The sequence below is a fragment of the Rhipicephalus sanguineus genome, chromosome 1 (assembly GCF_013339695.2).
Source record: "Rhipicephalus sanguineus isolate Rsan-2018 chromosome 1, BIME_Rsan_1.4, whole genome shotgun sequence".
Taxonomy (NCBI): domain Eukaryota; kingdom Metazoa; phylum Arthropoda; class Arachnida; order Ixodida; family Ixodidae; genus Rhipicephalus; species Rhipicephalus sanguineus.
This window is the reverse complement of record NC_051176.1, coordinates 129,521,706-129,545,965: the sequence shown is the minus strand read 5'-3', so window position 1 is coordinate 129,545,965 and position 24,260 is coordinate 129,521,706. Positions and strand designations below refer to the sequence as shown.

The following is a 24,260-nucleotide window of genomic DNA, read 5'->3' as shown; positions in this document are numbered from 1 at the left end:
TCTTACCAATGCGCGCTCACGTGCACGCGTGTCCAAGGCACTTCGCGCCGTGTGCGGCTTAATTTCACCAAAGCACTCGCTTGCACACACATATCTCCCCATCCCGACACGCACTCAGACACACATATACCGCACGCCAGCTCGTATTTGCGAAACGTCGTGCGATGTTCTAAGCGCGAAGCGTCATTTGCACCCGTTAAAAAAAAAAGGAAAGAAAGAAAAAGTCGATGCTTTGTCTCAGCCTGCACGAGCGTGACCCAATGCGATGGCTCGCGCTTCGACCGCTGCGTGGGCGGCTGTCTCTTTCGTGGGCTTCGCCACGCACGTGCGGGTGAGAAGCCGAAACCTTATTGGTTTTAAATGCGTTAAGCATTCAGGACTACCTTTCTCCGCCGTGTCCTCGTGTTCCAAAGGAACCGAGTGGCCGGAGGTGCTTTTCGCAATTACTATTTCGTGCGGCCGTCGCTCAACGAAGCGCAGGGAAGCGGAACAATAGGCGATCTTTTTTGCAGCTCCAGTCAGAGGCCAAAACAGTGGCATGAACGGAAGACGACGAAAGAACGCGCGCGTTTGGCAGTCACTTGTGAGGAGCGCGGCAAAATATTAGTGATGCGTATGGGTCCTTCTGGCGTTGCGCTTCGCTATCCACTGTGCTGCGGCGTGCGGAAAAGGAATGCTAAACACGTTACGCGGAATCGATCCAACGGGTGCCAGGAGATCCGCTGATCATGGCCGCACGCATGAGCAGTACGGCGCCAAGATGGCGCCGTTTAATTCCGGGCACGGTGCTCTTGCTGCATCTGCGGCGTAGGTGGGCTATGGCCAAAGGTGGTAAAGAATTTCGTAGTACTCGAGGAAGTCACTCTTGCGCCATCAACCACCCGCCGACTGTTCGTTTTTGTGCTGGATTTTCAAATAATATGGTATAGTAATGTAACGGCATCGCTCCAGTATTTTGCTATGTGTCATTACTTTATCGGCCACCGTTCCGTCATAGGGCACAACAGATGAAGTTGATGAATGATGTAATGGAGATTTAATTATGTGTGTCGGTCGCCGATTGGGTTTGTGATTAGAGCACAATTACTGTAATCGGCTGGTCGCCACGCGATTATGCGGGGATTTGTGAATGCAAATCTGATAGTGCTAGGGGCACCTCGTGGAAATGTTTTTTCTGTCTGTCACAGGTGTTTGTATGGGCTCATTGTCGCTCATTGTCCGGAGACAATCGATCGAGAAAACGGCAGGTTGCTGCCTGAGCAGCAAGACAGCCACCTTTGTTTTCGAGTACAGCCGTCATGAGGACTGGCGGTGTGGCTGTAATTCGTTCGGGTTGTGTTTGTATTTGATATTTCGTTAGTTGAAAGCTGTTCTAGTTCGATACTCGTCAGATAGAGAGAGAGAGATACGGGACGCTGGCGCTATATATTTTTTGGGTGTTTCTATTCTCAGTGTCGTGATATATACATTAACAAAACGTGATGGGCTTTGACAAACACAGTATGCTTTTTTTTTCTTTTAAGATAGATAAAAAGAGGCCATCAAGAGGCTCGACTGGCCATCTGAGTCGGTTTATCGGTCGTTCAGAAAAGTCTGATTACGAGCGTGTTGATATATTCTTCTGTTTTGGTGATCGCAAGACCGCGTGCGCGCGCCTGGGCGGTGACGCATTGTTCGTTGGTCCGCGACATTACGTTGATTAGATGAGTGATGCAATTTAACCGTCCTATACACACGTATAAGAAGTTCCTCGCGACTTCGTACAGTTTGCGAGTCCTATATCTGTGTAACGTGCTTTCGATAAACGCGCAGTGTGGCCGCGTTGCTTTCAAGATTTTCTCGAGTTGCGATGCTTGTAGAAATTCCATTGCTGAGTCGGATTCTGGTAACGATGGTGGAGGACGGACGGCACAGCACCTCCTCCTTCTACAGTAATGGTTCGAGTGACATTGGGCGTAATGTAGCCGCATTGTACGTGCTATATCGAGGTGCACGCGTACTTGCGCGCTGAAATTGTCTGCACGTATAAAACCGTGATTTAGTGATGACGAAGGCGTACAGCGTGCATCTTCTTTGAAGCGGGATGATGGCACTTGCTAACAAGTTCGTTTGTTCATGCGATGGTTGCTGTTCAGACCAACGCTTCACAAACACAATGCGAAGGCGGAAATCGCGGTTTCTTCTTCGAGGAAACGAGAGAGAGAGAGAGAGAGAGAGAGAGAGAGAGTCTATTTTAGTGCGTTACGGTGACCAAGGATCATGTTTGCGATCGATTGTGTGCATACACATGTACTTTTTTTTTATTTACCATGTAAGGCTGTCTTGCCACCTCTACGCGTATTCGTCTTGGTATAGAAACATAAACGGAAGCTCCCTGGCAGGTTTTATTCTTCCTCTTCCTTCCCGTCTTTGCTGACTTTCTCTCGCTCTTTTATTTCATACGTTAATGACGCTTTGCCCGAAGTCCTTCGTGAGATCAGCAGGTCAATATCAGTGTACAAGTTGATTCATCCCTTCTGAGTATAGTTGCAGATGATCTGTCGGCCATTCAGTGACCTCAGCCGCATGTGTGAGGGATTCAGAGTGCGTCGTGCGAGAATATTGACGACGACAGCCTAATCTTGATGGACACGCCCGCCGATTCCCCGTGAGTGTGTGTCATATTTCACGACAACTCGAAAGGCGCGGAGTTTCGACGTGAAGCTTGAAATCTTTTTTTTTTATCTCTCTCTCTCTCAGTAGGTTTCTCCGCGACCTTCTTGTGACCGTCGCATAACGACCGGAACTACAAAAAATGGCAAAGTGTATGCGGTCGTCTTGTTGCAGAAGGGTCGCGATGAAGGTGTTCGTTATCATGGTCTTTATTAGCATACCCTTTGAAAAGCGGTGGCGACCAGTACTCAACTAGTCTCCTCGTTTTATTGTGCAAGTGTAGCACCCTTGTCATCCCTTTTTTTTTCATGCTAGCTTCTGTTTTTATAATGTACTGTTATCAACGCCTCTAGTGACCCCTCTGTCAGTCTTATCCTTTTTTTTCTTCTTCCCCCCCCCCAGTAACGCGTCTAGCTTATGTCAACCGCTGGCAAGTTAATGTACTCATTTCCACTGTGGAATTCAGAGCCGCTGAAAGACTCACGCCTTCCACGTGTCGTGTGGCAACGTCTTGGCATTCCATTAGAATGTGTTGGTTTCCGGACTTTTCTTGCGGCAGACACATGCCTTCACTTGGGATTATTTGCTCCGCTATGTTTGTGTCATCTGGCAGCGTGCTCGGGCTTCAAATAGAAAAGCGCTGCTCCGTGTGAGAAATCAAAAGGGGAAGTCTGCATGCAGATTTTCACGTTTTTTTTTTTTTTTTTTTGCCGTCTTTGCAAACATTCGTGGACTTGCTTGTTTCCATCCTTTGTATCCAATTTGCCGTCTCTGTTTCTCTAACTTTTCTTTCGACACCTCGTTGTCTAACTTGCACTTTCAATTACCCTGTATATATACTTGGTTGCCAACTTCCCTCATGTTTTCCTCCGTTCCATGACCATGCTTATTACGTACAGATGTTTGAGCCGCCCATTTCTTTTTATCCGTATTCCCAAGTCTTGCTTCAAACCGACGCGCAGAACAGGACAATCTTCATGCTGACTCGATGGCGACGCGGAACCTTTCTCCACGATGCGCTTTCGGGGAGGGCCGGCGTGACGATTGAGATGCCCCGCATTTACTCCTCGAAACGCGTGTCAATCGTCTTTCGTTCAGTCTGAAGGACTCTGGCACAGTTTATTTAACTGCGCGGCCAGAGAGATCGAACCATGCCTCTCAGACAGCTATTGTAGTAGCGGGTGGAGGTATAGGTTGCTAGAATGCGGAGCGCCGGGTCGCCTCATTTGGGTATGACGAAAGCATCGCTTACTTACGAGGTTGACAGATTGTGTCTCGCAATCGCGGTCACTCAGTCACTGCATTTTAGTAAGGTTGATTAGTGGCTTGCGTTTCTCCCACCCGCGGAGTTAGTGCTTGGCGGCGTACGTGGTGCTTTTTTTTTTTTCTTTGCGGTTTCTCGCGGAATGTAGGGTTGCGAAGAGTTTGGTGCCATATCAGCCGTTGTTTTATCTTCGAGAGAGGGTGAACACTTCTTAAATGGGCTGAAGGAGAGTGGTCGTAAACAGCGTTCAAGGTATCAGTGGACAGCGAGACACTTAAACGACGTAGCTCCTACCAGTTTGAGGATTTGTGTACAAACGGTCGTATAGCATGTGATGACTACACAGGAAGTGCTTGAGACGGGGCATCGGTGGCTATGTAGAAAACTTTGCCCCGTTTCCAGGGCCGGTTGTTCTCTCTCAGGGAAATGGGTCCCCTTGTGAGATTCTGTTCCACGTCGCCTGTATACACTTCACCTCTTTCTGTAAAAAGTGCGTACAAATAATACAAGTTGTGCTTTTTGAAGCGTCATCCGCTTTGCCTCCTTATATTCGAAAATTGCAGCACTACCCTTTGCAAAAGTATTTCCCACTAGCGCATGACGTCTCTGGCGGTGCGTCCCGGCCGTCCAAGCGGGAAAGGCATGCACCCACTTCGTCGAAGGGGAAGAGTTGGTAGAAGGGGAAGCTTATCTTTCCAGTGATAAACCATTCGCAGTGCCGGTCCGGCGATGAGCATGCATGAGAATTCTGTTCCGGCCGAGATGCACGCACCACTTCGCTGATCGCGAGTCGAAAGTTGTGACAACTTACTTACTTTCACTCACTCACTCACTCACTCACTCACTCACTCACTCACTCACTCACTCACTCACTCACTCACTTTCTTTCTTTCTTTCTTTCTTTCTTTCTTTCTTTCTTTCTTTCTTTCTTTCTTTCTTTCTTTCTTTCTTTCTTTCTTTCTTTCTTTCTTTCTTTCTTTCTTTCTTTCTTTCCTGCTTTCTTTCTTTTTTCTTTCTTTCCTGCCTTCTTTCTTTCTTTCTTTCTTTCTTTCTTTCTTTCTTTATGTTTGTCGCAATATTCGAGTCATTTCGAAATAAAAGCATTAGTTTGGGCCGCAGTTCTCAATTTTTCTCCCCAAATATTCACATAAACTGTGGTCGTGATTAGATCGCGAAACCGTGATCGAGAGCACGAAGCCCAACTGACCATGCCGCGAAGATAATGCACGTACGCGTATATATATAGTTAGGGGTAGGCGATTCTCGTGTCCGTTTAAGCAAGGACACGTCGAAATAGGATACTCGCACGCCATGGAGCGCTGCAGCGTCGCCAAAACACATAAGTGAACGTGAACGTTAGTAAACGAGATCCAGCTATGGCTGTCGGCTCCCGGGTGGCGATTTTCACGCTGCATGCTGTCAGTTACTGCATGCGTGAAACTTGATCTTGTTAGCCCATTGCGGCGGCAGTATCCGCGACGCCCTTATCGTAATACGCCGGTACGACGGGCGCCACGCCGGCGTGAGCTTTGCTTTTCCTTTAACGGATCATTACGCACGCAGTCCACTTTCGATAGCATATGTAGCATATATTTGGCCGTTTAGCGGGTAACTGAACATTTAGCGTAATGTATATAGATGTGCTTTACGGCGGATCTTATTGCACAGCCTTTCACTGTCAGTAAGGTTTCGCTAGAAGACCCATTAGGGTCCGGAGTCGCGTTTTGGGTGGATTTCATATCGCGAAGCTCGCGATTAAGAGTAGCTGACAAACTTGTTCACTCGGAAAACTTGGTTTCACCACATTCAACCACTGCAAACTATTTTGCTGCAACGCCACGAAGCCACCGAAAAAGTTGATAAAGTTAATATTAGGAATGCTGTCATTGTCTGTCGGCTTCACGTGGTTAGCACTCATGTTTGCTAACGTAAACAAGGACACACATAACGGCGAAAAACACGCTAACTCTCAACTCAGGAATGCAAGGAAGGAAACACCTAAATGGGCATCATATACGGTGGCGCATCGACAAGGTTATAACCCCCTCCCCCCCCTTTTTTTTTCTTTCCTTGCGCCTTTGATTACCACAACAGAGCACTTCTGGGAATATAGGATGTCTATACTCTCATAATTTACATAATGCTCAGCTGCAGAGTTTTTTTTTTTTTCAACAGCATCGCGCGACCGGCATTTGAGCACCCTTATCAATGCACGGAGCGGTAAAATTGGCAGAAATACGCATGTACCGAACAACTTCGTTGGGAACATTGTTACGCGTTCGTTTATTCAATTTGCTGTTTATTTTGTGCGGGCACTGCTTTGCAGAACGGCTTCTTGGCCCTGTCAAGATATTTCGGTAAAACGCTGAATAAATAATCATCATCCTTGATGTTACTACTATTTGGCATTTTATTTGCTGGTGGATTCCTCCAGCTGCAGCAAGTAAATGGCATATTATGCAAGGTACCTGCTTCTCCCCCCCCCACCCCCATAATCTTGTGAAAACTCCACCCCCTCCCCGACAAATTCTGGCTGCGCTATTGGCATCATACATATGACACACGCACGCAAATGCACGACAGGCGCGACTACGCTGAGTATTGCGGAAGACTGGACAGAGATGCTTACACAGCTACCTGCTTCCTGGTGGATACGGAATTCCTTAACAAATCATTATTCCTGATACCTGCGCATTCACGTGGTTGTTTGTTGCGAGGAAAATATTGAACCCTTCGTTTCCCCCGATTTTTCGCATCTCTTCCTACACTACTTGTGGCGTGGTTATCCGACACACTTGTAACTTGGTAGTTGCGCTGTGTGTGTGAACTCGTACTGTATACATTGTCATTTCTCTGCATTTTCTTCTTCGCGGATGCTTAGCGAATTCTAGCGCATTCTGTGCTTGCTGTTTTAGCGGAATCCATGCTGTATAGAGAGAGGTAACACCGGCGGGAGCCGCTCGCTTCGAAGCCGACCCCGCTGCGTCTGTTCCAAGTCTGTTCAATCAAATCAGCGCTGCCCCTCATCCTCGTTCGCCGAAGGAGCGAGCAGCAATCAAGCCGCCGCTTCGACTACACGGCGGCGGTGGTCGGCCGTCGGATTTGTGTAAACACGCTGTACGAAGGAGAGCGGCTGCGCTGCGGTGGCGAGCCACCGCATGGCAGAGTGCGTTGCGCGTATACGAAGAGCGGAGCGGCGCCGCCGCCGCCTTCTTGGCTACTTCTACCACCCGCGGTGCGCGTTGCTTGCTTGCTCGCTCGTTGCTGGCAGGCGGCTCTTTTGGACGGAAAACATTCGGGTCCGTTTCTTTCGGCTCGCCTAGCCGCTTTGTTCCTGGCCTTCTGTGTTGATGGCCGTCGTCGTCTCTACGACCCCCCCCCCCTCCCCCCATCCTCCTCGTCATGCGCGCGGGCCCGCGGGCTCCTTTATTCGAGCATCGCAGAGGATGCCGTTTTCTTTGCGCAGCAGTCTCTCGGTGGTTTTTATTTTTATTTCTCCTATCCCGTTCCGTGTAGCGCGCGCACTCTTTCATGATTTGCGCATACGCATTCGGCGCCGGGTTTAGCGGGAGTGGCCCCCGACTTGACGTCGTCGTCTCGCGAGCTGGTTGACAGCGCTTCTACTGCTGCTGCCGCGGCGGCGGCGCCCGTTTTTTTTTTTTTCCTTTCTGTTTTTTTTCTTTTTCCTATCCTTGTTTTCGGTCCGTTATTTTATCGACGCCCTTTCTCGCCCGGCGCGCCGACAGCGCCGCTACGGCCGCCGGATTTTCGTGGGAGCGCTGGTCGCATCGAAGATGGCTTGCACTGCCGGGCCATGGGGAAGGAAGTTGAGGGGCTGCGCGCAGGGGCCCAGAATTAAAGAAGGTCCGATCGAACATGCGTGCGCCACTGGCCGCTCGCGAAGGTTGTGCGTTGAAACTCGTTCGCTTACTCCAGGCAGCAGGTTATGGAAACGCGTTGTCAAATATATTTGTTTTGACAATCTGCGTTGAGAGCTTAATTATATAAGAGTACTTTTCGTAATTGCCTTTCTCTCGACAGCGCGTAGAGATGGTGGTGACACCTTATTTCATTGACATATTCCGCTGTGAAACGTTCAGGTGGTGAGGAAGCTGTTGGAAAAAAATTGTGAGCCGTTCCATTCTGTTAAGGTGGATGACAAGCAAAGCGGTTTAGCACACGGCACAGAGGCGTCATTGCGGAGGCCAGTTTGATATCAAAGACCAGGGTGTGAACGTGCCTATCAATGTTCAAACCACTGTGCAGAGTCTACCGCGATACATGGGCTATACGACACCGCCATCAAGGTGCACATTAAGCGACGTTCTCCGCTTCGCGACATGCGTCATCTTGTCTGGCTTGCCGCATGCGCTTGGCGTTTCGTGCACGACCTTCATTGGTGTTTGGCGCCCGCCGTTGACGTTCCCGTTGCTGTTGCCTTCGTCTTTCATCGCAGACACGTTGCTCTTCGGGAGCCCTAACCACGCGTGACCGTGCCATATTGCTACTGCAGAACATAAATAGAATGTGCTACTCGGCAGCTGCTGTTTTCATTTATTTCATTGTGCTCCAGCGTGGACGACTTTTTTTTTTCTTTGAGCAACTTCACTGCAACACAGCATGTAGGAAACCCAGCTTACAAAGACCAAGCTTACACCGGTCCCCTTAACTTCGGCTTCACATTTAAGCACAAATGCATTTCTGGAAAGGCCTTTTTTTTCGGGGGCAATATAAGCCTATTACATCGCCATATGAAGGCCCTAGGACTTTTCTTTATTATTATTATTTCAACAATTGCTTCTTGTTTCCCCGAGGCGCGCGCGTGTCCTGTCAAAGCGCGTACGCTGCAGCTGCTAGTTTCATTAATCTTGTTCCAACGTGGACGGCTACAGCCATGGGAGCCTGAGCAAACTAGCACTTGTTGACATACTGGACTTTTTTCACACGCACGACGCCATGAAACCCGGGTGTCAGCCGTATGCAGATTCGCTGTAAGAAGGGCCGTGTTTAAAGACCAGCTCCGGCCATTATTTGTCCGTGTCAAGTTAATAGTAATTCGATGTTACCGAGACGATTCTATTCTGTCACGCGTCTGAAAGTAGAAATGCTCAGTAAATTCATAAATAAAATTAGTCAAGCTTTAAAGCGCGAGAGCGAAGCTGAAACCAATTCGAGCAGTACTCATTCGTGTGTCATATTTGATTCGCCAGCAGGGAAGACGCGCAAAGCTTGCCGGTCTGACTTGGTCTGACACACACACACACACACGCGCGCACACACACACACACACACACACACACACACACACACACACACACACACACACACACACACACACACACACACACACACACACACACACACACACACACACACACACACACACACACACACACACACACACACACACACACACACACACACACACACACACACACACACACACACTTCAAGGAAGAGCGCAAAAAACAACAGGACAAGAGAAGACACGCACAGCGCTGTGCACGTCTTCTGTTTACCTGTTTTTTGCGTTGTTCCTCAAAGTATGCACAACCAGTGAGCCCAACTATCCGCACTTCTGGTAGAGCTAGCAGCTGCTATTTATTTGTGACCGCTCCTTATCATAGAACATGCGTGCCTTCGGAGCTGTAGAACCGTAAAGTCTGCGGTGTCGACGAATTCAGCAGCCATTAATCTCCGTCCGTATTCGACCCGCCGCCTGTTCTGTCGTGGTGATGCGACTTTCGAAGAGTTGTAAGCGGATCGAGCGAATGCAGCGCTATGCCGCAGTGCTTTCCGTCTGGGCCGCCTTCTTTAGTGACATACCCTGTACGCATGCCCGCGGAGTTGCGAGCAGCGGCGTCTGACGCCGTTGCCCCAGACCGAGAAGGGGCGAATAGCTATATCCTGCTTATCGGGTATTCTCCGTCCCCCGAAGAATGCAAAATCGATGTTCGCTGTGATTTCTGCTCAGTGTTCATAATGCTAGGAGGGGCGTTTATGTTGACCTGTGAATCGTCTAAATCTCCCTCCCTCTCTCTCTCTTTTATGTTATTGTTCTTAGTGAGCGTAGCTCCTATGATGCGTATGACTGGAATGCATTCCGGTGAGCTTAATGCGGGGAGAGAAAAAAAGGACCTTGCCACACTTATAGTCACAGGAGTTGTGAATGGGCTGTGTGTGAATAGGCCGTATGGAAAGCCCACACGCAATACTTCACTACGAGAACTTCCTCTGCGCTTTGCTAGAAAATCTCCGGTGAACACCGCCCCGCTTTCTTTTTTTCTCGCGCATTGTTGACTTACCGTTTGTTCGCTCACGTTTAACTCTCCGTGGCGCCCGTTTCCCTCGGTCGGTCGAATTCTGGTGCCTTTCTTTCCCACAGCTGCTTCAATTACCGACCGCCGTTATATATACAAGCAGGGACGCTCAACAGCCCGATACCGTCTCTTCCGCGGGTTGACCCTTTTGGGCCGCAGTAACGGCAGCAAAAGAATGTCAACTGGCCGGCCGCGCACTCGACTTTTGTCGAATGCACGTTCGAAAAAAAAAAAAAAAAAGAAGTAACAGCCGTGACGGGAAAATAGCGGACGATTGCGTGCGCCCGCGCACTTTGTGCCCGGGAAACAGACCGGCGACCTGTCGACGCCGCTCGGTTCGCTCTCCTCATTCCGGATGATAAGTTGGCGTGTTGACAAATAGTCGTGTATGCGGTTGGTGGGAGTTTCGTATATGCCTATTTCCCCGAGGACCGTTCGAAGTCTGTGTAGCGGAGAAGAGCGCGATTCTTTCGTCGGTTGCAGTCGCGCTGTTTTGTGAGGCCCACTGGGCGGCGGTGCAGGCGACATCGTTTGAAAGGTGCGCGCGCATTTGTACGCCAAAAGCGATGACCCCGTTCGCTGGTGGACAAATGGTAGCTGTCACTTTTTCTTCTTTTGTTTTCGTACATTAGTGGGAACAGTCGGGAAGCGCCTTACCCAGGTTGTCGCGACTGTAGACGTCTTTGTGTTCTGAAGCGTGGACGCAGAGACAGTATGAGGTATGAGTGATCATCGAACGCAGCGACGCAGGCCGCACGCACTCGGGCATGTTTTGACGGCAGTCGCCATGTTCCTTAGCAGCTGGCAAACATTCTTTTTTGCCACTCTCTAGGCCCCGGCATAGAGCACGGCTGTAGCCTCATACCCACACTGTGTTTGGAGTGCATATCTTACACTGCGTGGTATAGCTTCTTTTTTTCGTGACTGCGTTTATGGATGAGACGTCGCGCACCCTAACTATATTGAACAAGCCCATAAGCCGGGTACCTAAAACTTGCACAAGGTCACAGGACAACTGACATAGTGCATCGTTTTCTCGGCAAATCGTTGCTCTGTGCGCAAACATCGCCTCTCCAAATTAAACGCTGACCGTATTTCTACGTACCCCCATATAATTGTAACTTCGTGCGTGTTCGCAGCGCGCTAGATGTCTCACCGATAAGCAGGATTTGTACCGTACAAAGGGCATATGTATTGTACGTAAAGCGTCTAAGAATCGGTGTCGTTGAGGGATTCCTACTTCGTTGCTTGCCTAATTTGGTAGGCCCGAAAGACCGCGTTTTGCCAGTGGAAACCGAGCCTGTTTCCGGCTTGCGTGCCGCTATGTGGAAGAGATGGTTGTTGATGTTATCTCGTTCGTCCAGTCATGCTGAGAATATCTGTAAGCCCGTGATTTTTTTTCCTCAGCCATTCTGCAGCAGCTTGAGGAATTTGGGAAGCTCCCGCTTGATCTAAAAAAAAAAAAAAGCAAGAAACGTTTTATCAATTGCTTTCCATTTGTAAGAAATTCTTTCGAACGTATGGGTGCCGGTTAGACTCATTCCTGTATTGCTCGCGAGTTCTGTTGACTGTGAGAGGAGTTTCGGGACTTGGCCATGAACTAGTGGCACTATATCCCATTACTATCTATAATCTATCTTAATACTATCTATAATAGTGGTGACGAGTAGCTCTACTCATGTCACTATCTATAATAGTGGCATGAGTTGTACTATTTGTCATATCTATAGATAATGAGCATAAAGGTCATCACGTTGAGCGTTATGTAATGATCTGAAATATAAATGACCACGCTTACCACGTGAGAAAGCTTAGTATGCTAGAAAAGGCTAAGAAAAAAACGCCAGGCCTGCTCGGAAAGCGCAGCACAGTCACAGCGAAACCTGGGAGAGCGTCATTTCTAGAGCCCGTTATAAACTCTCTTGTGGCTATAAAAGTAACTATAGCAACGTACCCACTACGGCACAAATCATAACCTTTGTGAAGTTGGGAAGCACCCACCATGACATTATTTGTCATTCTACGGAGAAGCAAGGTACCATCTTTGAGGCACTATGTGCACTTTCTTGATGCGATGGTTGATGACGATCAAGAATTATGGCTGAGCCCCTTGTAGTGGGTTGGAATCTTTAAATGACCCACTAGTTACGTAATTGGCATTGTGTGACTCCCGGTCGTTATTTAACTCTCCCACCACGCTTTATAACATGCGTTAACGTGAGATAGAGAGGGAGGGAATTAACTTTATTGGGACCCTGAGAAAATGGATCATGGGAGCGTTATGGGCTTCCTTGGCAACCAATAGAAGTGCACTTGCGAGGAACCCACTACACTATAAATCATCATAAGTTTTGTGAAGTACGGAAGCAGCCACTATGCAACTTTTCGTCATTCTGCGCAGAACCGTGGTACCCGCTAAGCACTTCTAAGGCATTATGTGCACTTTGTTGATGCTGTTGCTGATGATGAAGAATCATGGCAGAACCCTTTGTAATGGGTTGGAAGCATTCAACAACCCACTCGTTGCGCATGTGTGACGCCTGGACTCTTCTACCACGCTACTTATATATGTTAATGTGGTTCCTTCCCGACATGAAGCCCGTATGGGGTCTTTTTGCAAAGCAGTTTCAAGCACCGGCATGGCTCTGAGGTAGAACACTGGGCTCCCACGCAGAGGGCCCAGGTTCGAACCTCGCTCCATCCTGGATTTTTCTTTTCTTATTTCGTTTTTTTTTTCTTATTTCGAGCGATAGTGGTTACGGACACCGGCGGCGGACAACTGCGGCGCCAAAAACGGCCCTTGTTGTGATATCATAACAGCTTTCGCTGTAAAAAAGAAAACGAGATGGTGACGTGCCCTGAAGTTCCCCGCTTCTGATCGGGCAGAGTTAATAGTTTGTGGGCGAAAAATGACGTATATTACACTGAAAAGGGGCCAAGGAATCGACTTAGAAAGTCCGGACGATTTTCTTTGAGGGCCAAGGTATGCCATACGTGTGATCGCATTCATATAGGGAAGTTAAGCCTTCATTCCTTCCAATTAGGTTTTCTTTTCTCTCTCTCTCCCTCTCTCTGAAATGACCGAAAGTGCGATTTTTTAATTAACGCTTTCACCGTCGAAACTTGGTGTTATTTTTTGGTGTCCCGGTCTTAAATGAGCAACGTGTGCGTTTGGTCTTCAGGACCGTTATTAATTTATCGCTGTTCCGGAACAAAATTATTTATTGCGTGGAAGTCTGCTAGACGCATCTGCCTGCGTAGTCTAGCAAAGCGAGGTTTGAAGTGTCGTTCTGCTTTTGCGGTAACCTTTGTTTGAACGCCCGCCGCGCGAGCAGCGGTTCGCTTACATAATTGGACCACCCGTGTAGCCGTCGCTGTAGCACGCGCAGTAGAAAACAGCGCGCACACTGCTGCAGTGTATATACCTTGGCTCGGGCAAGCAGAGGTTAGTAACCGATCTGCACCGCGTCCGAGTGCGTTATGCAAAGCGCGCACGGCACCGCTGCCTGGCCCGCCGATTCGGTCAACAAAGGGCCTCGAACGCGGAAGCGCGCTGCCAGTCGAATTAGGCCCGACGGGCGCAAAGAATTGGCCGCTTCCTTCGAGCGTGGTGGCGATAGGCATAACGACGGCCAATGCAAAGAAAGGAAACGCATCGCGGCGGCCAAGCGGTGCGCATTCGGCTATGTATACCGTTCGGCTGCTCCTGGCGCGAGCAGGCGTGGTGAACGCGTTGCATTCGCACTCCCACTTGCTGGCCCTCATCTCTCTCTCTCTCTCTCTCTCGTTCGTGTGTGTGTGTGTGTGTGTGTGTGTGTGTGTGTGTGTGTGTGTGTGTGTGTGCGCGTGCATGCGTGCGTGCGTGCGCTCTTTTTCTCCCCCTGTGTGAAAAAGGAACCAAAAGGAAAATGGGGGTAGCCCGCACCAGCAGGAGGCTTAACGGGCTTAAGCCAATTTAAGATAAATGAATAGGGGAAACATCCCAAAATAATTGTTAGAAAGAAAAATTCCTGAAAAAAAAAAAACATCGCCCTCTTAAAAGTTATTTCCTCCTCCTCGGAGAGAAAAATTTTAAGTCCAATAGGCTGAATAGGCCGTCTAATTTGAAATGTTCATGTTAGAATATATCGGTGGTGTATTTTCCCTGGTTAAGCTGAGTTCAGTGTTTTGTGTGTGCGTGTTTCAGCATCGACATGAGGCGACGATGTGTATTTATTGTGGTTGTGGACAGGAGGGTAGCCATTTTTTTTTGGTGGGGAGGGGGGGTACATACGTTCCTGCGTGCGTTTGTATGTGTCCGTGTATAAATACACATGCAAAATTGAATATTTTCGGAACCCCCCTCCAAGCAGCTCAATGGCTTCGCCAGTGGTTGTGGAGTTGTTTGAATCTAGAAAGTTGTTTGGGATAACCGAACAACCCCTCTCGCATTTGTTTTGCCGTTGAACTTTGCTGTCAGCGCGTGTCTGGTTCGTCGTACGAGCTCGCTACTCGGAGGTCACAGTATCGCGCTACTCAGCTGTTGTCGCTGAAAAAAACGCCGCTATGCTTCATGCGCTTTGTGGAAAGCGCTTACTGATACCAGGGAGATGCTGAGCGCTATAAGTCGAATCTTGGTTTGTATATCTATCTGGAACCATTGCAGTTAAGATTTCTTAAGGGGTCGAATCGATATGAATGGTCAAAAAAAAATTGGGGGGGGGGGGGTGTTGACGATTAGCGGTTTTGCGGAAGGAATAGTAGTTAGTCCGTCTTGCTAGGAAAAAAAAGAAAAAAAAAATACGAGGCGATTTTGTGCGAGCTGCTGCGATTACGGAGAGGGGAAAAAAAAAAGCCTTCCGTTTGTGTATATATGGCTGGGCCCGATGTTCAGACGCGCGTTCCGGGACACATTGGCTGGATGACGACGAACGCGCGTTAGCCTTGCATCGCACAGAGCGGAGTGAGGGGCTTCCCAACATGACGCCGCCGTGCCGCAACCGAGGTTGGTCTTCTTTTCTTGTAATGGTGGGGCTGTTGGCAGCCGATATACAGGTCGTCGCCACGTAGCTGTTGAGTAATATAATTCGATTATGGATTTTCTCTTAGCTCTATTTCCAGGAGGGAACGAATCGGACAGATTGATCGGCTATTTTCTTTATGCATGTTGGGTGGCTGTGGGTAGGGCGTGCGATTCATGCGGACGCATGCCTTTGCTGCTGGCTCCTAGCTGGCTGTCCGTCGTCCAGGCGACGGTCGCAAGATGGATGGTGCTCGAGAAGTAAAGAGGGCTGTTGAGGGGGAGAGCAAGTGGGCCCAGGCGACAGCCGATGCCATGGCGCGCGGGCACGGTGGTCGCGACCGGCGTCCGCCTCCAGGCTGGGACCACCCGACCCGAAGAAGGATGACGGCTCCCCACCGCCACCCACAGGCCTGCGCGCAGTGCATGTACATACCTCTCTCGTGTGTGCACGATTGTTACCTGTTGGTTGGCTGTCCGGGAAGCGTATACACGGGCGGAGTTCGGCGCTAAGGCCGCTGCCGTCTTGCGCCGACACCTCGTTAGCGCGGTTTGCGGAGTATCTTAGTATAATAGAGTGGTGAGAATTCGACGCTATAATTGATTGAACATCCGTGGAAGGTGTTGACTCGAAGACGAGTGTTTCTCTTCCACTTGCAATGCTGCGCCCAATTGAACATATTTGCAAGAGCACGATGTGTATAGTATGCGTTTAATGGGCGCTTTCTATTTCAGCTGCGATGACAAACGAACGAAAGAAAGCAGCTCTATAACGGGTTAGTGGGACTATGATTGATTATGGTTGCGAGAAAAAAAACGTTTTCGCTACATGTGGTGGTGAGCGTCGTGAACTTGATCAGGCAGTGAAATCGCCCATAAAGCAGTGCGTGTGTTTGATAAGGGGAAAACGTTGTTTTGCTATAGTTCCAGACATTTAGTGCTGAAACCAGGTAAAGACCATGCCTTGGGACGTGTCATACAGGACGCGACATGCAGCAAATATACTTAGTGTTTATATTGCAGAAATCAAATCATCATTTCCTTTTGAGCGTCCGTCCAGCCGTAGATTCTTTGTCCTCTTCCGTCATTCGTGTTTGCACGCGATGGTCACGTGTTGCACCTTCAAAGAGACCAAGCATGTTTCTCGCTTATTGATCCTACATTGAATAGATGCCCTGAACATGTCTTGTGGACTCGAGCATTTACCATCAACGAGAATTGAAATGCGCAACTTTAGCTGCGTTACGGACAGATGAGTGTTGCGTTCTGCTGCAGACAGCGCAGCTCAGGGGCGAATGTTTTCGCCTGTTTTTCTCCATTTGTTCGAGTTCGTTGGTTATAACAGATTCTTCTCGACTTCTGAGCGGTGCGAGCTTTCACGATTACTCTGCATTTATTAGCCTTGTATTTCCAACCGGAACGGTGTTCCAATTCGTTCGCGGGCGCTGCGCTCCCCCGATGTGCAAGGGCGTAATCTGGCTCTGAGTGAGTTCCGTAACAAGGGATGTTTCATGCTCGCTTCAGTTCCAGACTCAAAGCATGCTCTGGAATGTTGTGTTCTCAACCCCGGTTAACCTGAAGTGGTTCTGTAATAGTGTTTAAAATCTGATCTCATCTTCGACGCTGATCATCTCATAGGATTTGTGCGTGACCACGACGCCTTTCCAGTGCCCGCTTCGAGGAACGGGGCACATCGAGAGGTGCCCTTGTAATCGAGGAGACAAATGACCGATCGAAAGAGGAAGTGAACAGTTTGCCTGCGGAGAGAAAACGACCGTGACGTAAAACGTAGGGTGGCCGAAAAGCCGTCAAAATGGGCCGCGAAAGAAACTTGCGTCGGTTGCTTCAACGCATCTTTCAAACGCCGGCGCGGTTCCCCTGTTGGGAGGCTTTCGTAACGGAAGGTCGCGTGCACGGGAGAGACGCGCCTGCGGTAGGGGCTGTTTGGAAGAAGAAAGTTACGCGAAGGTGTAGGGGGGACGGTACAACGGTACCTGCGGGGGAGAGATCGCGTGGGGGAGGAGGCTGGAGCTGTTGAGGTTAAGAGTGTTGAGTATTCGGATATCGCGTGCCACGCGCCCGGCACACGCACATTCGGACGCATCTGCTCGGCAAGGAGGATTTTGGGCTCATTTTTGAGCTGTTTATTTGCTCCCGAGAAAAGCTGCCCTGGGCAGGGAGTATAAAAATACTCTCTCGGACCAATTAGGTGCACATGCTTGACCCCCCTCCGTAGACAAGCCCCCGCCGTTTCCCCCGCACATGCAAACGCGCACTATCCATCTGCCTTCGTGGCTGCGTCTTGTGCTGTTTCTGCATTCCCTGTGTGGTGGATCTCTCGCGGAGAGGGAGGGATGCCGCGTTTTGCGCTCTTCCTTTTGCCGTCGTCCGCCACCGTTTTCTCGCGCGTTGTATGTTTTGCCGTGCGGTTTCTTGTTGAACGTTTGTGAGCGCTTGACGTTTTTTGATTTGCGCTGTGGGTTCCTTCTCGGGTCCCCCGACCCCTTGTCGCTTTTCTTCGTGGCCTGGGCGGGGAGAGGCGGGCACGCGCTTTGCCCGCCGCCAGCTGGCGTAGCGCCGCCGCACGCGCCTGCTCGCGCGCGCACGTCTGCGCACGTGCCTCGCTTCTGCGCATGCGTCTCCTCTCCTTCCCACCTCCGTGTCTTTGTGGCCTTTTACATCTTTCTCCTTCCGTTTTCCTCCCTCCTTGCGTGCCCTTTCTTTCGCCTCCTCACCTTGCGAATCCCGCTGTTCGTTCGCCGGCCGGACGCGGCTGCTGCTGCTTTGCCGGCGCATCAGTCGGTCGCGAACCCCAGCGCCGTCGAGTTCTGTGTTTGCGGCGCGCGCGTCGGCTGCCTGCTCAACCAATCTCTTGTGCGTGTAGCTTTCGTAGCGCAGCCATCGTGGATTTTTCGTGTTCTAACCGCGCCCTGGGTCCTCCTGCCTGTCGGAATCACCGTACACAGTGGCGGCGGCATGTTGTCCGTGACTGCGGCGTTCGCTCGTCGCCGTCGGAGGCGCCAGGACGGTGTGCTCGTGCTGCTCAGCGTCGTGCCGCCGCTGCCTGCCGTCGGATGCCGTGCCTTCGAACAGCGTCACTGCTGCGGTCCGATGGATTTCCGAGCGCGTGCCCCGAGCAGCAACTCTACCGATGCCGTCTCGTTGTGTTAACGGCGCACGGTAGTAGTAGTAGTAGTAGTAGTAGTAGGTAGCTTTACTTAGGAGTGTTCCCATTCGCGCTTGGCCCCCCGAATATCGGAGAAGGATCTTGCGCCGCGCAATGACGACGACAATGGTGGATGCGACGACTTTGCTGACGGTGCCGACTTGTCGGTGTCTGCGCGAATCGACCTCGACGACTACGACGATCTCCATCGGCGACGGCGCCGCGACGTCGTCTACACGGCGTACCACCGTTTGCGCCTGCCGGTGTTGCTGCTGCGAATCGCCGGACTGCTGTTGCTGTTCCAGCTTTATGGTCCTCGAACCGACGCGGCAAATCGGTATGATGACTCCACCCCCTTGCGTTTGTTTGCCTTGTGACGCGGCTCTGCGTTGCAAGATGCCCCTGCGTTTACATCACCGCTGGCGTGTTCGGTCCATCCGGCTGGTGGAAAGCGTCGATTCGATGTTCCCGGACTCTGGGGACATCCACTCGACGGCTTCCAGTGGCGGTGTGACCCCAGTATGTTTGGCATGCACTCCAGCAACAATATGCCGTAAGCGGGCCTTCTTACGTCATATTTTTACTGGTGTACGAAATGGCGTTGGAAAAATTCGCATTTCCGAACAGTGTCGGAATGGTTGACGCGGCGTTAATACGCACGTTTGTTCGCGCATTACGACCGCGCTGCGCGCAAACGCAGCACGGTCGTAATGCGCGACAACTTGCATAGTACGGCTATTGATACATAATCATCATCATTGAAGGATAGGACAATCTCAGCAGGAATGCCTTACCAGTCTATTCTTAATTCACATTGTACTATTGTTATTATGTTCCGGTGATACCGTATACCTCGTTTGTATATCCTTTGCCCTAGGTTTAGAGTTTAGCGGGTTCATTTATTATTTTTACCCTTGGGACGTTTTAAGGTTCAATTCGGGACACTGCGTGGAGGCTCGCAAGGTGGCGTTGGTTTACGCATACGTAAACCCACGCTACTGGATGTCAAAGGGGGAGGGGGTGCTTTGTAAGTATAAGGGCATTGCCGGTGCATCTGTAAAGCTATGGAAAGGTATCTTGGAATGCATATCCATAGAAATAAGGTTGGTTACCAGTAGTGGCGGCATATGAGGGGCATATACACTGTCTTCACAGTATGCAAATGTACTCCAAATTCTGTTGGGCATGTTTTGCTAAAGTGTCGGCAGATTAATTCATCAGTTGCTTGCAGATACGAATGCTGACGGCCTTCAAGAAATACTATAATCTTTTGAGATAATGAGACTGACGTCGGTGGTGGTTAGCGTAAGCGCAGCGACAGTTGTGGGGTAACCGCAAGGTTAATTAGGTGAGGTGCGATTCTCAAGAGCTTTGATCGCATGAAAATCTCATTGAGAACTTGGGTACTGACTCCTCTATTGTGGCGGAACACGCCACCAACCCGTTTTCAAGGGGATGGACACTCATATTCGTCACGACAATTAAACTGCAAGCGTGTAGGCCATTTCCCTTGTCCTGTGCGCTGCGTAACTTCGGAAATTCCGCGGCGCTTATTTTCAATCATTTTCATAAGAATCGAGCCATGGACCTAAACAGCAACGAAAATAAAGCTTTTGAGACAGCTTTACGACGATACCCCCCCCCCCCCCCGCTTCCTTCGTTTGTTTGTTTTTTCCTCATTATTCGGTGCGGTTTTGGGACGATGAAGATGATGCCACAATCAAGGCTAGCTGTGACACTTGTCTCAATACGAGTTCGGGTCCTCTCAAGCTGCACCGAAAATTTCGCCGGAAACACGGACTTCAAATAAAGCGGATCGTGAATGCTTCCGCGCGCTCTTCGGACGTGATGAAAATCGGGTTACATCATTTCCAGGAATGATGGCCTAATGCGGAGTGACAAGATGCCCCGAGAGCCTGAAGATATGTGGGTATACAATTGCTCCGGCTACTGATGGGCGACCCGCTTCGATCATTTGCAAATTTTCTTGTCATTTATTGCGCGAACATCTCTCGGATGGCCGCAGTTAAAATGAAAAAAAAAAACAAACAGAAACTCAATGTTATCTTTCGTTTCACATTGGCGCCGCGATGAAGCCCTGTCGTCGGAGCCCTCCTCTACGCGAGCTGCGCACCCGAAAAAAAAAAAAAAAAGCAAAGAGGGGGGAAACAGATCCGGCTTTTAAACGCTCCGCCCTGTGCAAGTTGGGAACCGCCCTGATAATCTGTGCGAGCGCTGCTGTTTCTTTGCATTCTTTTCTCGACTCGCGCGGGGCTCACTTTGTTGCTTTTGGCGTGTTTTCGCGTTCAACGAGCCCGAACGCCATGAGCTGCTCCAAATTCCTGCAGTTCGTCCTGCGAGTGCGGGAGTGAACACCCGCGCGGTTTTTTTGGTCCGTCCCACGCGTCGTATAGGCCTTTCAACTATAAGACTGCGTCCGCATGATACCATGCACAGGCTATGCAGCGTCAGTTTCCGCGCGGCCGTTTCGATAGGTCGAGAGAAGAGTTTCACTCGCTATCGTCACTTTCCTCCAAACGAGGGATTAGCAACAAGCTTTGATTAGCAGCCCCGTCTGTGTGTGTGTGTGTGTGTGTGTGTGTGTGTGTGTGTGTGTGTGTGTGTGTGTGTGTGTGTGTGTGTGTGTGTGTGTGTGTGTGTGTGTGTGTGTATATATATATATATATATATATATATATATATGTGAAAGCTTCTTTCGACACCCATGTTTGGCACCTCTTTCGCTCCTGAACCGAGGCCCGCTTGGAAACGTGTTTTCCTTTGCGTCGATATTGATCGAGCGCATGGGATCTCGACACTTCCCGGACTACATCGAGGACGAGTTTTAGAAGTTGTCTAATCTCGGGTGCAGCCTTGAGCCAGTTTGCTCGAAAAAAGAAGCTTTTCACATTGATGCGGATACGGACGAAAATGTTAGTGCGTTTCTCGTCGCTTTCGTGTCGCGTTTTCCACTGGCTTAGCCTGAGCAGTGTCCACCTTTTGGAATCCGGTGCGGGGTTTTTCATTTGGTGGTTTGGGCTCCGAGACCAGGGATTTCGTGACTGCGGCCATGCCCGCAAAACTTGTGTGCTGCGTTTCGTTTTTCGTTAACTTCGGATGTCTTCATTCACCTTGTAACGGCAACTCCTTAAAGAAAAAAGAAAAAAAAAAAGAAAACCGAAATGCCGGACAAGTGCCATACTTTCAGTAACGATTATGTTACGTCATGCCAGTTTAGTCGTGGTTAAAAAAAAAAAGAGACGAATAAGCGCTGCTGGCAGACCTCTGGCCGTACTTTAATTTATACTTGAAGGCGGGACTCGAATCCCCAGTCACTACGTGCACACGTGTTCCTCTTGCGATAGAGAGCGACAGTTCCGTTTACTTACCTGGAGATTTGTACACACGTACTTCATAACCTATATATGGAGTGGTGGCTGACGTGGAACACCTAACCAGTAAGTGTAGCATGGGGTGGGGGTGGTGTTCAACCCATCCCTACCTTGAAATAAGCTTTCCAAACCACTCCAGGCGTCACTTCGGGCGTCATCTGAGGAGCTGGCCAATGGAATCATTGAACGCTGCAACTCGGGGCACCACTGATCGGTTTATAGAGCAAGCACCGCAGGGCCTGGTAGCGAGTTGGCTTTTATCTTGCATTTTCACTTCCTTCTTTTTTATCACAAATACGAAGTTTACCTTAAATCAGATCCTCATCTGTAATTCATTCTAAGCGAAAAAAAGAAAGTTAATTGGCCCTGTGCTTTCTTGTGGTTCATTGTGTGTTGGCCTCATATGCCACTCGCGGTGAAAAAGTTCCACTTCACTTATAGAAAATGGCCGCTGTGTAGCCAGAAGACAAACGGATGTTAGACGTTAGAACTAGGTCTTTAATAGCGACTAAATTTACGCGGAGGTCGAAAGAAATTACCTCTTTGCGCAAGTCACACCTGCGCGATCGCCATGCAGTTGCAGAATTTCTTGGTCACATTTTTAAACTGAGTATAATTCACCGAGGAAATTACGAAGGCCGCTGTATAGTAAAAATTGCCTGCTTCACGGGTCTAACGGAACAGCGCATCACCTTGATTAATGTGTATATTAGAAGTGCCTGCATGCACATATGCGAGGTTTTTGTCATATTGCGTCATTAAAAATCGCCAGCCAACAGCTCGACAGGCAATTGATTTCGTTTACTGACCACACGAATACCTTGCCCGCCGAGTTGTCTTTTGGTATGTGTTTCTCTGATGGTGTGTATATCTAATAAGCGGACACTAAAGAGATAACCCCGAAAGCAGCTCGCGTTAGCGAATTAGCGAATAATCGAGTATCTGTAGACTTTGGTTTCGTTCATTGGGCAATAGAATGATTGGAGAAAACGAGTCCTGAAGTTTCCATTGAAAGAATTGCGCCTCCTGACGGCGTTCGTCAATGGTGACATCTCGGGATTTCGAAGTCAAATTTCGCCAAGTTTAATATTTGTATCCTCCGGAATGCAATAATACTCTTGTTTATCGGCAAAATGTTTAGGCCCTGACCAGAGCAGATATCAACTAAGCTGTGCCTTCACGGGATTATTAAAGGTGGTACTGGCGCGACCACTCTATTTTGCGTCTGTGCTTTAGTTATCGCCAAGAAGCTATATAAGGGGTGTTCCTGATATATGTGTCCGGAAATCCTCAAAAGTAAAAGAAATGGCATATATATATATATATATATATATATATATATTGCTTTCATAATTACCTTTTCTGTGGCAGCAGGTATCTTGAAGCTTAATATAATTAACTTTTAAATAGATGAGACAGTCGGTCGCTTCGAATGGGAGAATTGAAGACCTTCCTGCTGAAAGCTCATTGCCGCTTTGAGTTTTTCCTAAAGCGGCCGCTGACCATTTTTGCGGAATGAAGAAATTTGACCACTTTTGTCGGCGAAACCGAAACCTGCGCGCCGAAGAGCTCTACTCCCATGTATAGCAGACGACCGGAATGACGTCGCCGTCCACAACAACGATTGCAGTGTTGCTATAGTTCTTGTGCATTCGTTATAACCTACGTGCGCGTACACCGTGCTGTCATGGCAAGCGCATCCCGCGCACCCACGAAGCGAATTGTATTGTTGGCTGATATATATAACGCTCGCTCATTCTATAGGCGTCTCGGGTTGCGCTCTTCGGCGTTGCAATCCCGTCGACAAAGCTGGTCTGATTTGATCACTTCGGGAAGAGGCCGCCTTTTGGAAATCTCAAAGCTTCAATGGACTCTTCGCAGGAAAGACCAATTCTGTCATCTGACCCAACCGGCTGTCTCCACTAGTTAAACAGTTATCTTAATTTCTCTAATTACAGCCGTAGGTAATGTCCTTGGTCATCTTAAGATGTCAAAGTAATGCCGTATGTAGCGAGCAAACATCCCAATTTTGTTATGCTTAAAGGGACACTAAAGGCAAATATTAAGTCGACGTTGATTGTTGAAATAGCGGTCCGAAAACCTCGTAGTGCTGCTTTTGTGCCGAGGAAATGCTTATTTTGAAATAAAATCACGTTTTTAGTGGTCTGCATCGCGTTAGCGCGCTTCAAATCTCCCGCCTGAAAATACGACTCTCATACGTCACTGCTGCCGTGCCCAACGTTGCCCGCTTTTACTGCGCGGCCGCCAACACTAGTAGCAGCAGAGCGGAAGTAGCGGGACCCACAGTAGCAACAACGGCCATCGAAGCTTGCCGCAATCGCCGCAATGGATGTGGACGGAGAACTTGACAACGAGACATTGGCTCGCGACGCTGGGCTCCAATTCAGAGACTTGAGCCCCGATGAACGCGGTATGCTGCTGAGGGCTCGTAGTGCCGGAATCGTTG

The 24,260-nt window shown here is 49.4% G+C and overlaps 1 protein-coding gene across 4 annotated transcripts in view; it reads left to right on the top strand.

Annotated features, from left to right (window-relative positions):
- The window catches only part of LOC119397769 (protein spitz), a 143,422-nt gene that overhangs the window by 67,626 nt on the left and 51,536 nt on the right, over nucleotides 1-24,260 (top strand). Inside the window, exon 1 of one of the 4 annotated variants that reach the window (XM_037665166.2) lies at nucleotides 18,020-18,738. The exons of the other annotated variants lie outside the window; for them this stretch is intronic. Within the exon in view, the coding sequence (XP_037521094.1) occupies nucleotides 18,516-18,738 (223 nt within the window). The 5' untranslated portion in view covers nucleotides 18,020-18,515. Of the gene's footprint in view, nucleotides 1-18,019; nucleotides 18,739-24,260 lie in introns of those variants that run through there. 4 annotated transcript variants of the gene reach the window in all.